The sequence below is a fragment of the Nicotiana tabacum genome, chromosome 6 (genome assembly GCF_000715075.1).
Source record: "Nicotiana tabacum cultivar K326 chromosome 6, ASM71507v2, whole genome shotgun sequence".
Taxonomy (NCBI): Eukaryota; Viridiplantae; Streptophyta; class Magnoliopsida; order Solanales; family Solanaceae; genus Nicotiana; species Nicotiana tabacum.
This window is the reverse complement of record NC_134085.1, coordinates 93,355,957-93,368,007: the sequence shown is the minus strand read 5'-3', so window position 1 is coordinate 93,368,007 and position 12,051 is coordinate 93,355,957. Positions and strand designations below refer to the sequence as shown.

General features: G+C 36.9%; 1 protein-coding gene and 1 long non-coding RNA gene across 2 annotated transcripts; one reads left to right on the top strand and one right to left on the bottom strand.

Moving 5' to 3' along the window:
- Positions 1 to 5,255: 5,255 nt before the first annotated feature.
- Positions 5,256 to 7,042, top strand: LOC142181644 (uncharacterized). Its single transcript, XR_012710495.1, has 2 exons — positions 5,256 to 5,530; positions 6,789 to 7,042. It is a non-coding gene; the product is annotated as an uncharacterized LOC142181644 (long non-coding RNA).
- Positions 7,043 to 7,865: 823 nt separating this feature from the next.
- LOC107801353 (uncharacterized) lies at positions 7,866 to 8,840 on the bottom strand. Its single transcript, XM_016624660.1, has one exon. The coding sequence runs from the start codon at positions 8,838 to 8,840 to the stop codon at positions 7,866 to 7,868; it is 975 nt and encodes a 324-aa protein (XP_016480146.1).
- Positions 8,841 to 12,051: the final 3,211 nt, after the last annotated feature.

The window sequence follows — 12,051 nt, the reverse complement described above, 5'->3', positions numbered from 1 at the left end:
TTGTATTAAGTTCACACATTTTCTTGAAAAATCTGGCTGATAACTGTGTTACATGATACTAATATGAAGTGCCGAAGCTTTATTACAGAAAAAAATAAGGAATCGCTAAGGAGTTGGTTCTTTGACTCAGGTATGTGCCATACTATCTTAAGTCACTAGGACTTTATTTCCTAAAATTATTGCTATACTCAGGCTTCTAATTCTGTTGACATCACTCCCAATTCTCTTCTAGTAAAAGAATAAGGGGGAATCCTAGTGCAATTAGAGATCAATTACTCCTAGAATCCTAACAGTCAAAGTAACCATTATAAGAGTTCCTTTAGAACTCAAATTTGGCCACCTTCCCTCTTCTAGTTAAATCAGGAGTAACGCCTTTAAAAGGCTCTTATGATCATCTTCTTAGACCTTATTGTTTCTCTCAAACCCTAAGCAAGAATCAAAAGCAATTTTCAAGAACTAATTCTCTCTTTCTCTTCTTCGAAGTCTCTCATCTGATCACCATACCTAAAGCCAGTCAAACACCCTCTAAAGTGAAATTATCAACCAAGACTGAAGCAAAACCCAAAATCATGAAGCCCAAATCGAAGAAAAATTCCAAGTCATCAGGGGAACCCACACCCACACATGTTCCTTCTTCTTCGATATCCTCCACTATACCAACATCATCATCCTCTATTCATACAGTTCATGTTGTTCCTATTATTCCCACCTCCATTGTATCCCCTCCTCCAAAAACAAACACCATGCACCCGAGCTTCCTGTGAAAAATGCCTCTAAGTCAACAAAGGTCAAAGCCATTCCAAAAAACTCTGTCAAGAAAATGTATGATGCTGCTACACAAGGTGAAACTATAGCCAAGGAATCTGTGGTTCAGTGGATTCTACGTTGATCACTATTGATCAGGTACAACATCTCCTTCAAAATTATATGTTTTGGTGTCGGCTATAAATGTTGTACCCATAAATACTCTCCCACCCACGAGTGAGAAGCCACTAGTGGAGAAATTCACTGTAGAAAAGGGTGCAGGGGATCCGGGGAAGGAGGTAGATACTACGGCTGTGGCGCTTGTGGTTGAGGGGGGAAGGAAGTAAAGAACCTGTGCAAAAGGAGGCTTTTGATGGCCTTTCTTTTAGTTGGATTGATGATGAGGAAGATGATGGGGGTGAAAAAGAAGAAGAAGTTGTGAACAGTCATGAGGAGCATGATGCTCAAAACATAGCCAATGTAGAAGAAAAGAGTGACAATGAGGGAGCATCTGGAGATGAGAAGGAGAGTAATACAGAGAATAAGACAAGTGAATAGTTTAATGATTTCTACAAAAGAAGAAAATCATAGTGAAGAAGAGGAGGATTCTGAAAGTGAGGGTGAGGATCAATAAAAGGTAAGTGAGAGCGAAAGAAGTGATGAATAGAGTGAGGAAGAATATGGGAATGTGAGTGAGGAATCTGAAGGTTCCATGACAATTGAAAACACTGTTATAGCCCCTTCAGAAGAAACTGGTAAAGAGACAAGGGCTCAAGAACCTAGGTCTTTGTTAACACCTTTCACTGGAGATGAAGAAGTTAGTAGTGATGAAGATGATGTTCTACTATCTAAGGTAAGGAAGAAATTCAGGAAGACCCTTGTGAAAGCTACAAAGTCAGCAGTCTCAGCAAGGAAAGGAGTGGCTCCTCCTGCCAGATCTTCTCTTACACAAAGAGTAAAAGAAAGGATGTTGATGCAAAATCATTAAGGAGTCTAGAAGTGCAAAGAAGCCAAAGAACAAGGTCTCAATTATGGAACCTTTTATTGCGGTGGATGGAGAAGATGAGTCCGACTCTGCCTTGCCAGCTAAGTCTTCTAAACCAAAGAAAAATGGTGCCAAAGTCACCAAACCTGCTACCTCTTCTACAAGGGCCAGTAGGGGTACGACAAGAAAGAATGTGCCAGATGCAGTTGATCGACTCACAGAGTTCAGGAATGGAAAAGTACTAAATGGGAATATTCTTGCGAATATTGATGAGAAGGGAATGACTCAATTGGTTGAAAAACTTGAGTTACAGGGGTGGAAGCACATGTTTGTCAAAGCTTTCCCCCAGTATGTGTTCCTGTTGTGGTGGAGTACTATGCAAATTTCAAATTTGATGGGAAGGTAGTCAAGATTCAGGTAGAGGGCTTTGAAATGGAGTTTGATGTTGAGGAGCTGGGGATGGTTCTGAATATCTCTTCCTTGGGATTTGAATATTACTTGAAGAAGAAGTGGCCATCCATAGACAATGATGTTGAAACTGACATTGTGGTCATCAGGAAGTTCTCCCAAAAGTTTGAAGTAGATGCTCCCCAAAAAGTGTACAAGGCTAATATGACTCCATTCCAGAAATTATTGTTTTATTTTGTCAATTCATGCATTCTTCAGAGGTCCGAGAGAAGGCATGAAGCTACTCTGCTAGACATGGCTGTGATGAAGCTGCTTGACACTAGTAGACCTATCAATCTTCCTAGCCTGATGATTCAACACATGGCAAGAGCTGCAGATACTTCTAAACCAAAGCATGTTATGCCATACGGTTTCATGTTGACTGAGTTGTTTGACAAACTCATCATTTCTTACCTCAGCTTAAGTTTGGAAATCACAATGACGTTTTGGATGTTGTTACACTCAAGCATTGTGGTTATAATGAGATCAAGGCTAGAGGACCCACATGATCTGCTATTCTACCTAGGAGCAGTAGGGCTGCAGAGCTCAGCAAGAGGTTGGAGTTTGCTGTTGAAGAGAATACCAAGCTTCGTGAAGACAATAAAGAACTGAGAAAGGAAACAAAGAAACTCAGGGAAGAGCTTAGAAGAGATAGGAGGCTCATGCCCAACAGATTGCCAACCTTGTGAAAGCTTTGACCCCCTCTATTTTTCACCCATGAACTCGTTCCTTCCTAGTGTCCTTAGTTCTTTTGCTATTCCAATGATGCCTTATCTTTTGTTTCTTTTGTCTTAGTCTGATTAATTTGCAGTATGCTTAGTTTATTTTGTTCTAATGAAGAAGAGAAGGCCCTGAGCTTCTTTTGGCACTACTTAATGTCTCCTATTGCGCTGCTTTACTGCTTTATAATATATTGGATCATCAGCCTAATCTATTTGCCTTTTCTTAAGCTTGTGTTGTAGCCTGTTTGGCCTTGAATCTTACATTATCTGTGCTTAATATCTAACATATTTTTTTTGTGTTTTCGATGATGCCAAAAAGGGGAAGATAAGGTTGAAAAGTTGTGATTATCTGGTTCTTTGATGTGATTACCTGGGTCTGTGTGTACAAAGTTTGTCATCGTAAAAAAGGGCAATTTGTTGAGTATTGAAGTTTTAATGATTAACAAAGTATGACTAAATATTCAAAGAACCAGGTCCTCAACATAGCTGCTTAACTATTCTAAAGAACCAGCTCTTCAGGAGAAAGAATCAGCTCCTCATGATTGATACATGTATGTCTGTACAAGATGGTAATTTTATCTTAAAGTTACCCAGGCCTGAGTTTGGTGGAAGAAGGCTGCTATAAGTGATAAAGGTCGTTGCTCAAGAAGATACGGATAATTCAGTCAGAGACAAAAGTCTCAAAGCTTGTGGAATCCTTGGAACAATAGGAGTCCTATCAAAGAGGAAACTTACTATGAATAGGACTCCTAGAAGATCTCAAGTTGTGTTTTAAATAGGATAAACTTTGGACTTGTAGACTATCCTTTTGCACATCAATTAAAGAATCATAAGTCGTTTACTTGAGTTGAGTACTTGCCTTGTATTCTTTCCGAGTCAGTCTAGTGAATGTGTTTTAGGAAATTGAGTTGTAATCAAGTGTCATAAACAATTAGTACGTTAGAGTGAGTATTTTGTTTTACAAGTTACAGTAACTTATGAATCAAATAGGAGTAATAGAAGTACTGGAGAGTATTTAATTACAGTCTTGTAATTGATACATTTTGGCTCATTGTTCTAGTGGATTTGGAGTTGACTACGTGGTAGACCATGGTTTTTGCACCTCTTGAGCCGGTGATTTTTTCACGTAAAAATCGATGCATTTATTTTTTTACTTGTTTACTTTACGCTTAAGAAACACAGTAAAGAACCAAGTTCTTTAGTAATCCATACCAGGGGCGGATCTACATACTAAATTTGGGTGTTTCAACACCCATTAAACTTAAGTATAGTTATATAAGAAATTTGAGACATCTCATATAAAAGGGGAGAAAGTACCCAGCAATCTAAAAAGCTGATGGGTGCTTTGGTCAATGAAGGATAGTGGCAGATTTAAAGAAGGGACGGGTCGGGAGTTTGAACCACTCTCATTACAGGCTCATTTTACTTTTTTCCTTTTAATCTAGTTAGGTCTTTTTTTTGTTTTTTAAATCCAGTAGCTCCTTTTCAAACTACTTTCTCCTTGAATTTTGTTTTACCTTCCTTCTTTTTTCCTTTTCTATTTTACCTGATAATTCTCTACAGCATAGCAAAGAAAGAAGGAAACTCCTTCGACCCCTTCTAAAAACGAACCGTTCTTCATGAGTGGCAAAATTCATCAGAAAAAATTTCTCCCCGGTTGTATTTTTCGTTACACCCGTCCATAATATTAATATGAGCTTTTCTATTAACTTTTTTTTTGTTGTGTACCTATACTATGTGAATAGTAACTACACATCAAGAAAAGTTAAGCACCCATGAACATAACAATATGACTGTTATTTTTGTGAAGACTCCAAGAGTATCCCTTGGGTTGCTGAATGCATATCATGGTTCTGTCCATTGTCTTAGAATTTTTTGAAGAGGTTAGGCACTTTCTATCTCTTGCTCATGTATTTCCCTTTTGGTTATTACATGGTAGGGTCTTGCCTAATCCCCGCCCGAAGGTGGCTTTGAATAAAAAACATAAAAAAAGAAAATATGCTTAGTTCCTACTGCATTTAATGTTAAGTCAATTCGTCACTAAGCCTTACAAGATCACTACTCAGTTTTGCTCAGGGTTATTAGATACATAAAGGGTACTGTGAGTCGAAGTCTCGTATTTCCATTATCTTCATCGCTGGACATGGTGAAATATGTGTTAGTTTTTCCAACAATTATGGTGATGTATGGGAGAGGTAAGCAATGATGCAACTCTCCTTAGTGAGATAAGCAATGATGCAATGAGTGGTAGGTGAGATGGGAATATTGCAAATTGATCCTTCTTGGTAGGTGAGATTTGCACTTTTGGTCCCTATCTCAAAACTATAAATACCCCCTTCCATTTCATTGTATAACACACCAAAAAATATATCAAAACTCAAGAAGAAAGAGTTTGAGAGGGAGAGAGATGTAGTTCCTTTAGAAATGTTTCTTAACAGGGGAGTGACAAAATAGTGAGTAGAAATACTAGTCGGGTATTTTTCGGGAAACACTTTTGTGTGCGCCACTATTTTGGGTAGAGCTCAGGAATTGTTGTACCTCCAAATTATTGGGGAAGTCTCTCTTTGTATGCCTGCTAAATGTTTTAGTGGAAGTTGGTGTCGGATTTGTGGACGTAGCCTAAACGTTTTAGGTGAACCACGTTAAATATTGTGTCATTTATTTTTGGTTTCGTTGATCATTTATTTTATTCCGTTTTGCAGTAGTGTTTAGTGCCACCGGGTCCTAACAATAAGATGTTAGCCCAAATAATAATGATCTGCTATAATTTAAAGTATATGGACCTAACACATTATGGACTCTTATATGTAAATAGCCCGATGTAATTTTTAATTTAATAATGAGCTAAAGTTAAAATACGTAAACTATACAACTATGAATAGGATTATGAGACCTAAATCAGACAGTAGGGTTGCCCCTCTTTTCTAATATTCCATTGTTAGAAAAGTTAAGAGCTGTTTACATTTTCGTTTGGAAGACCATAAACCACAAGGTTGAAAGTTTTCGTCAATTCTCATGAATTCAAGTAGACTTTCGCATCTTATTTTCCTATTTTGATGATGTGACAATGGCAGATCCGATAAGATGATGGTTTTCATCTTTAAAGTTTTGTGCCAACAGATTATTAATGCTATGATTTTTGTGCTAGAAAATCTCTGCTGCCAAAATGTTTTAACAACCTCAGGTCAGTCGCACGAAGACATTGTTCTTCTGCTCCTCATACTTAGTGGGCGTTTGGACATAAAAATTGTAAAGTTCCCAAAAAAAAAAAAGGTGAAAATGGTATTTGAAATTTAGAGTTATGTTTGAATATGAATATAATTTTGGGTTGTTTATGAAATTTTGTGAGTAATTTGAGTAAAATTTTTGAAAAAAAGCTTTTTAAAATTTTTCAAATTTTTGATTTCCAAAATGCATCTTGAAAAGTGAAAATTTTATGAACAAATACTGATTTCGAAAAATAAAAATAAAAAAATTTTGGGAAAAAAGAAATTTTTATTTTTGGGAAAAAAGAAAGAATTTCTTATGTCCAAACGGGCTCTTACAATTGCTTCTACAGTGATTTTCCTATAACAACGGATGATCATACACACCAAAATATAACACATTATCTTTACCGTGTTTTACATTATTCAGGAGGATTATCATTCTATTCTTTTTATTTTTTTAACGTATATAATATGATGGGATAGCGTAGGAGATTTGTCGCATTTCTAGTAGATTTTGAAATTACAACGAAATCAACCAAAAGAAAAAAAAAAATACACAATTTTATTTTTTTAATTTGCAAAACGTTTGCGACAAATCTGGATTTCCATCACACAGTACAAAGGCGTCTATACGAATGTACTTGGATCCTTTTTTGATCCATTCTTTTCTCACCATTGTAGAGAAGCAGAAAAACTCTAGCTACTTGAAAGGATGGTTCAGAAACTTACCTATCGAAAGCGGCATATTATGCCACCAAATCCAATCAACAAAAAGATGTTGAAGATTCAGAAGGCAAAGGAAAAACTCGCCTCAAAGAGCTGAGGATAAAGACACTGAAATCTCTTGTAATTCTATTATGTTTTCAGTTACTTAGGCTGCAATGACGATAAAGATGTGTGAAAGAACATTTCGAAATGCTATATCGAATCTGAGCTCTTTTATGGTTTTGTAGACTCGGTGAAACTATTGCCACCTCACTTTTCCATTTCGATACTTTTAACGCATGATATATAGCTCTTGAGTTTAGTTTAGGATTTAAAATAAATGTACTTGGATCAGGCCTTGCGGGTAGAAATCGATTAATTTTGTCTTGCAGCCTAACTCTTGTGAGGATAATTGATAACAAAATGAGAGAGGGAGCTCCTCGTAATCCACAAGGAACTCCAGCACAAAAAAAAAGAAGAAGAAATTAATAAGCTAAGTCGAGAGCAAATTAATATCTCTAGAATAAATGTTGAAACTAAGTACATCAAAATCCTGAGACAGATTTAATATTGAGTTGGAATCAAATTAATATCCCATAGAACAAATGTTTCATTAGGATATCAAAAGCTCATCCGGTAACAATCCTAATTACCATAGAAAAAGAAGCTCAATACTAGCAATAACTCTGAACGTATAGAAACCAGACGGAATGACAAATAAAAACGAAAATACGATAAGAACCGTGTTCCCTTGACTTCCAGAGGAAATTAATTGAGATAATCTAACCTGATGAAAGCAGAGCTTATAATATAATTGGTCACCCTCCGATCTTGGTGTTTTATTCACATCCCCAATTAACAGTAATATCAGTACAAACATCTTTTTCCTTGGATACTGAACATGCACCCTCTGGTAATTGGTAATTCTAATCTTTCTCCATTTCTCCAAAACCCATTATGTACTGACAAAGCGACCATCACGATATTCATATATAATCTTGCATGCAATTCAAAGAAATTAATCATATAGCTAAACCATATGTCTTCCATTTTCTAAAAATCAAACATGAAGGAATCGTAGCTGTAATCCCAAAAATTAACCGCGGGGTAATTGCTATCGTCAGGCCAAAAAACCGGAGATCCCGGCCCTCCCATCACCGCCACCGGATCTGAAACAACCGGTGCAGCCATCGTTTGAGTGGAACAAAAAGACATAGACGACCCCACAAAAGGGTTTACTGTTTCGTCATACAAACAATTCTGCTGCTGACTTTGATATTCATGATGAGATGATTGATCTTCTTGTTTTGGCGGCTTCTCTTGATTATGACTAGGGTTAGGGTTAGGGCTTGAATAAGAGCATGGTGTTCCAGCTTCATGTGCGAGATTATCAGCCTCGGGACCATATCCATCACAAATTGCATACTGTTGTTGTTGGTGGTGGTGCGGCTGAACCAACTGCTGTGAATATTGTACAGCAGGAAAAAACCCGTAAGGTACATAACCACAACCTGCACCCACACTGTTGGAAACAGGAGGTGCTGTATTAGGAGAAGAGAAAGACGTAAAGCCGAAGCCAGAAGGCCTAGGAAGTAACGGACGAAGAGTTTGTGTGGAAGACGAGGAGCTCAATTTTTTGGTCTGTGAAGAAGATGATGAGTTGTTACCAGTGGAAGGTTGAAGGTTGAGTTGAGCCCTTGAGCCGTAGAGTATAATAGCGGCTCGGTCATAGGCTCGAGCAGCGTCTTCAGCAGTGGCGAAGGTGCCGAGCCAACGGCGGGTACGCTTACGTGGCTCTCGGATCTCGGCCACCCACTTGCCCCAGCTGCGTTGTCTTACGCCTCTGTACCTGAATTTGTTGTTGTCGGGTCCACCTTTGCCTTTGCTTTTTTTATTGCAGTTACTGCTAGTACTAGTAGAGGTGGTGTCACTAACGGTGGCGGAGCTAATGGTGGTGGTTTTTTCTTCTGAAGGAATGGGGACGGTCTGGCTAGGAATTAAGTGTTGGGCATTGAGACTAGTATTCATAGTGTGAAGTAACCTACTTTTATTACCAAAATGGGAAGGAGAGAGGGGGGTTGTTGCTATGTATGTACCTCGTTGAGTGTATGCCCAATGAGTCGAAAGAGAGAGACAGAAGAAGGCTGGTGATGATCAAAGAGTCATAATCTGTAAATGGTGGACGAGGGCGGTGCTCTTATATAGATGCATACATTAGTGGACTGTGGGAAGTGTATACATGCAGACACCTCAGTTTGGACTGGGGATTGCGGGGAGGGGGTAGGGAAACCCTGGATGCAGCATGCGCATTGTTGTCTTAGCGTATACTGAAGAAAACTTTTTGTGCACCACAAGTTTTATCAAGGGACGTGACACTAAATCCTAAGATTACCGAATTAAGGATTGTGAATAGGAAGGCATAGAACCAAAATTTTTGGAAAGAATAAAATGGAAGTTTGATGTCTGCTACATAAAATAAAGGCATCTTTATATGGTTAAATTTATTATTATTATTTTTTAGCACGTATACATATATTTTAAATCAGATGACTATTATAAAGTGTGTGTTAATAAAGGTGTTATAAATACATTTTTTTTCCTCCATACATCCGTAGGTGTTCACCTTCTCTCTTCTCAATATTTTTACAAACACGTATTCTTGTGAAAATTCAAATTTTGTTGAATTTAAATTTTGTTTTGACTTTGTAAAACCTGATGATATTCTGTTAAAGACGCATAACAATATAAAGAGGGCAAAAAAAAATTAACCAACGTTAAAATCTACCTCTATTGTTAATTAATTACTTGAGTGACCAGCTTACTTCGCGAGGAAGTTAATTTTAGTATGAAAGCTGGTCACGAGAGACATCTTGTGTTCAGACTTCTTCAACAGCTTTGTTTTAAAATGTAGCAGAGATGGTGCACGTTGCAGGGCGACTGAATTCTTCACCATGTTTTTTTATTTTTCTATTGTATTTAACTATTGTGCGATGAATAGTAATATAACTTTGGTTTTTCCCAGTTATGATGATCTACAAGAATAACTAATGTTTATAGTTATTCTAATTTAATAACTTAAGATATACTAAATAATCTGTTAATACTAAATAATATATAATGATAGTATTAAAAAATTTAAAATATATAGGATTTATCCTTTTTTTTTTTATATCCTTCCAATAAAGAGATACTCTCTCTGGTTCACAATAAGTGACCAATTTGCTTTTAGCACACTTATTAAGAAAATACTAAATTTTATACAAAAATATCTACTATGACTAAATTACCTCTAATTAAACATTTAATGTGAGAAGTAAGAAAACTTTTTAGGAATATATACATAAGAGTTATTTTGTAAAAACAAATTGAATTCTTTACACTTATTTTGAACCAAACTTCTTTTTTATATATCCTTCCAATAAAGGGATATCAAACTACTCTTAGTATGCTTCAGGCTTATATTAATTTTTAAACGTGTTCTCTTGAAGTTGGATAAATAAAGAAATTAAAAACGAAAACAAATTGTTAAACAAATTTTGTGGAAGACGACCTTCAACGTTGGGAAGAAGCAAAATTAACATCCAGCTCATTTTCTCTTTGAAAGGCCCTAGGAAGCAATCCTCCTCAACTTCCCTTTGACGGCCTTGGAATTCATAGTCGTTGACTATAAATTTGCCGACTTTATGAGTCAAGAACACAATTAATACATGAAAGTGGAACTAACGGTAATTGGAGATGAGGGCGATCAAAGGGGTTGAGCGATCGAAACTTTTACGTTCTATACATGATAATGTAAAATATTTATATAAAATAAATATAAATAATTTCTTAATAAGTATTATTCAGTAATTTGATAGAAATAATAATTATATGCTAAAACAGGCAAAAAGGTACAATATTAATGTATATAATTTCAATCTAATTTAACATACAAAGTGTATATGAGGATTTTATTCTTCTCAGGATTGTGAGAAGCCAGATTATACTTTTGTAATGACCCAATCGATTTTTTTAAATATTTGTATTCAGTTCGATGGTTTGAGGTCATGAGTAGCTTGATATGGTATATTATAATTTGCGTGTATGGTCGGTTTTGATTTTTGAGTGGTTCGGAGTTGATTTGAGAGAATAATTCTTAGATATGAAGCTTTAAGTTAGAAGATTTGATCAAGTTTGACTTTTGTGTATTTGACCTCGGATCAGAGTTCTGATAGTTCTGTTGGATCCAGATGATGATTTTGGACTTGGGTATATGCCCAGATTTGAATTTGGACGTTTCTAAATGATTATGGCACTATTTTGCGAAAATTGGCAATTTGAAGGTTGAAATGTTCATAAGTTTGACCGGGAGTTGACTTCGATGGTATCAGATTCAGATTATTGTTACGGGAGTTGGAATAGGTTCGTTATGAATTTGGAACTTGTATGCAAAAATTGGGTCAATTCCGAATTGGATTGGATGCTTGGTTCGAGTTTTGATGTTTATGAACTTAAGAGATTGATCTTGATCGATGATTCGTGGTTTTGATTTGATTACGCGTGATTTGAGGCCTCGAGCAGATCCGTATTATGTTTTGCGACTTATTGGTATGTTCAGATGGGTGTCCTGAGGGACTCAGGTGTGTTTTGGATCATTTTAGGCTATCTTGACCTTGCTGAAAGTTATTGTTCTGGTGTATTCGCATCTGCAGATGGCTGGTCTTAGATGCGAGCCCGTAGATGCGGATTTGTTGTCGCAGAAGCGAAGCTGGCTGGAGAAGGAAGGAACCGCATATGCGGTTGAATGAGCATAGGAGAGAGAGCGGGAGCGCATCTACGGAATCACTACAAAAAAAAACTGGAATTAGCTACGAACGTCATTGCTAATTTATCGCTAAAACGCTCGTAGCTAGCAGAATCTTTTGATAATCTGTCGCTAATCTGTCGCTAAATGAGATTAGCGACGAATTTTTCTATTTAGCTACAGAATTTGTCCGTCGCTAAACCCTGATTTTTTTAGTAGTAAATAGGGTCGCAAATGCGGGTGTGAAGGTGCGTTTTTGGCACTGCAGATGCAGTAGGTCGGTTATGGGTCTGGTATCGCAGATGCGAGATTTCTACCGCAAAAGCGGCTATCGCAGATACGACTTAGCTAGTGACAGCAAAAGTAGATTCACTTGCAGATGTTATTTATTTCGAGGGTTTATAGATTTGGAGCTCGGTCTTGGGCATTTTTTTAGAGAGAATTTTCACCGTAAGT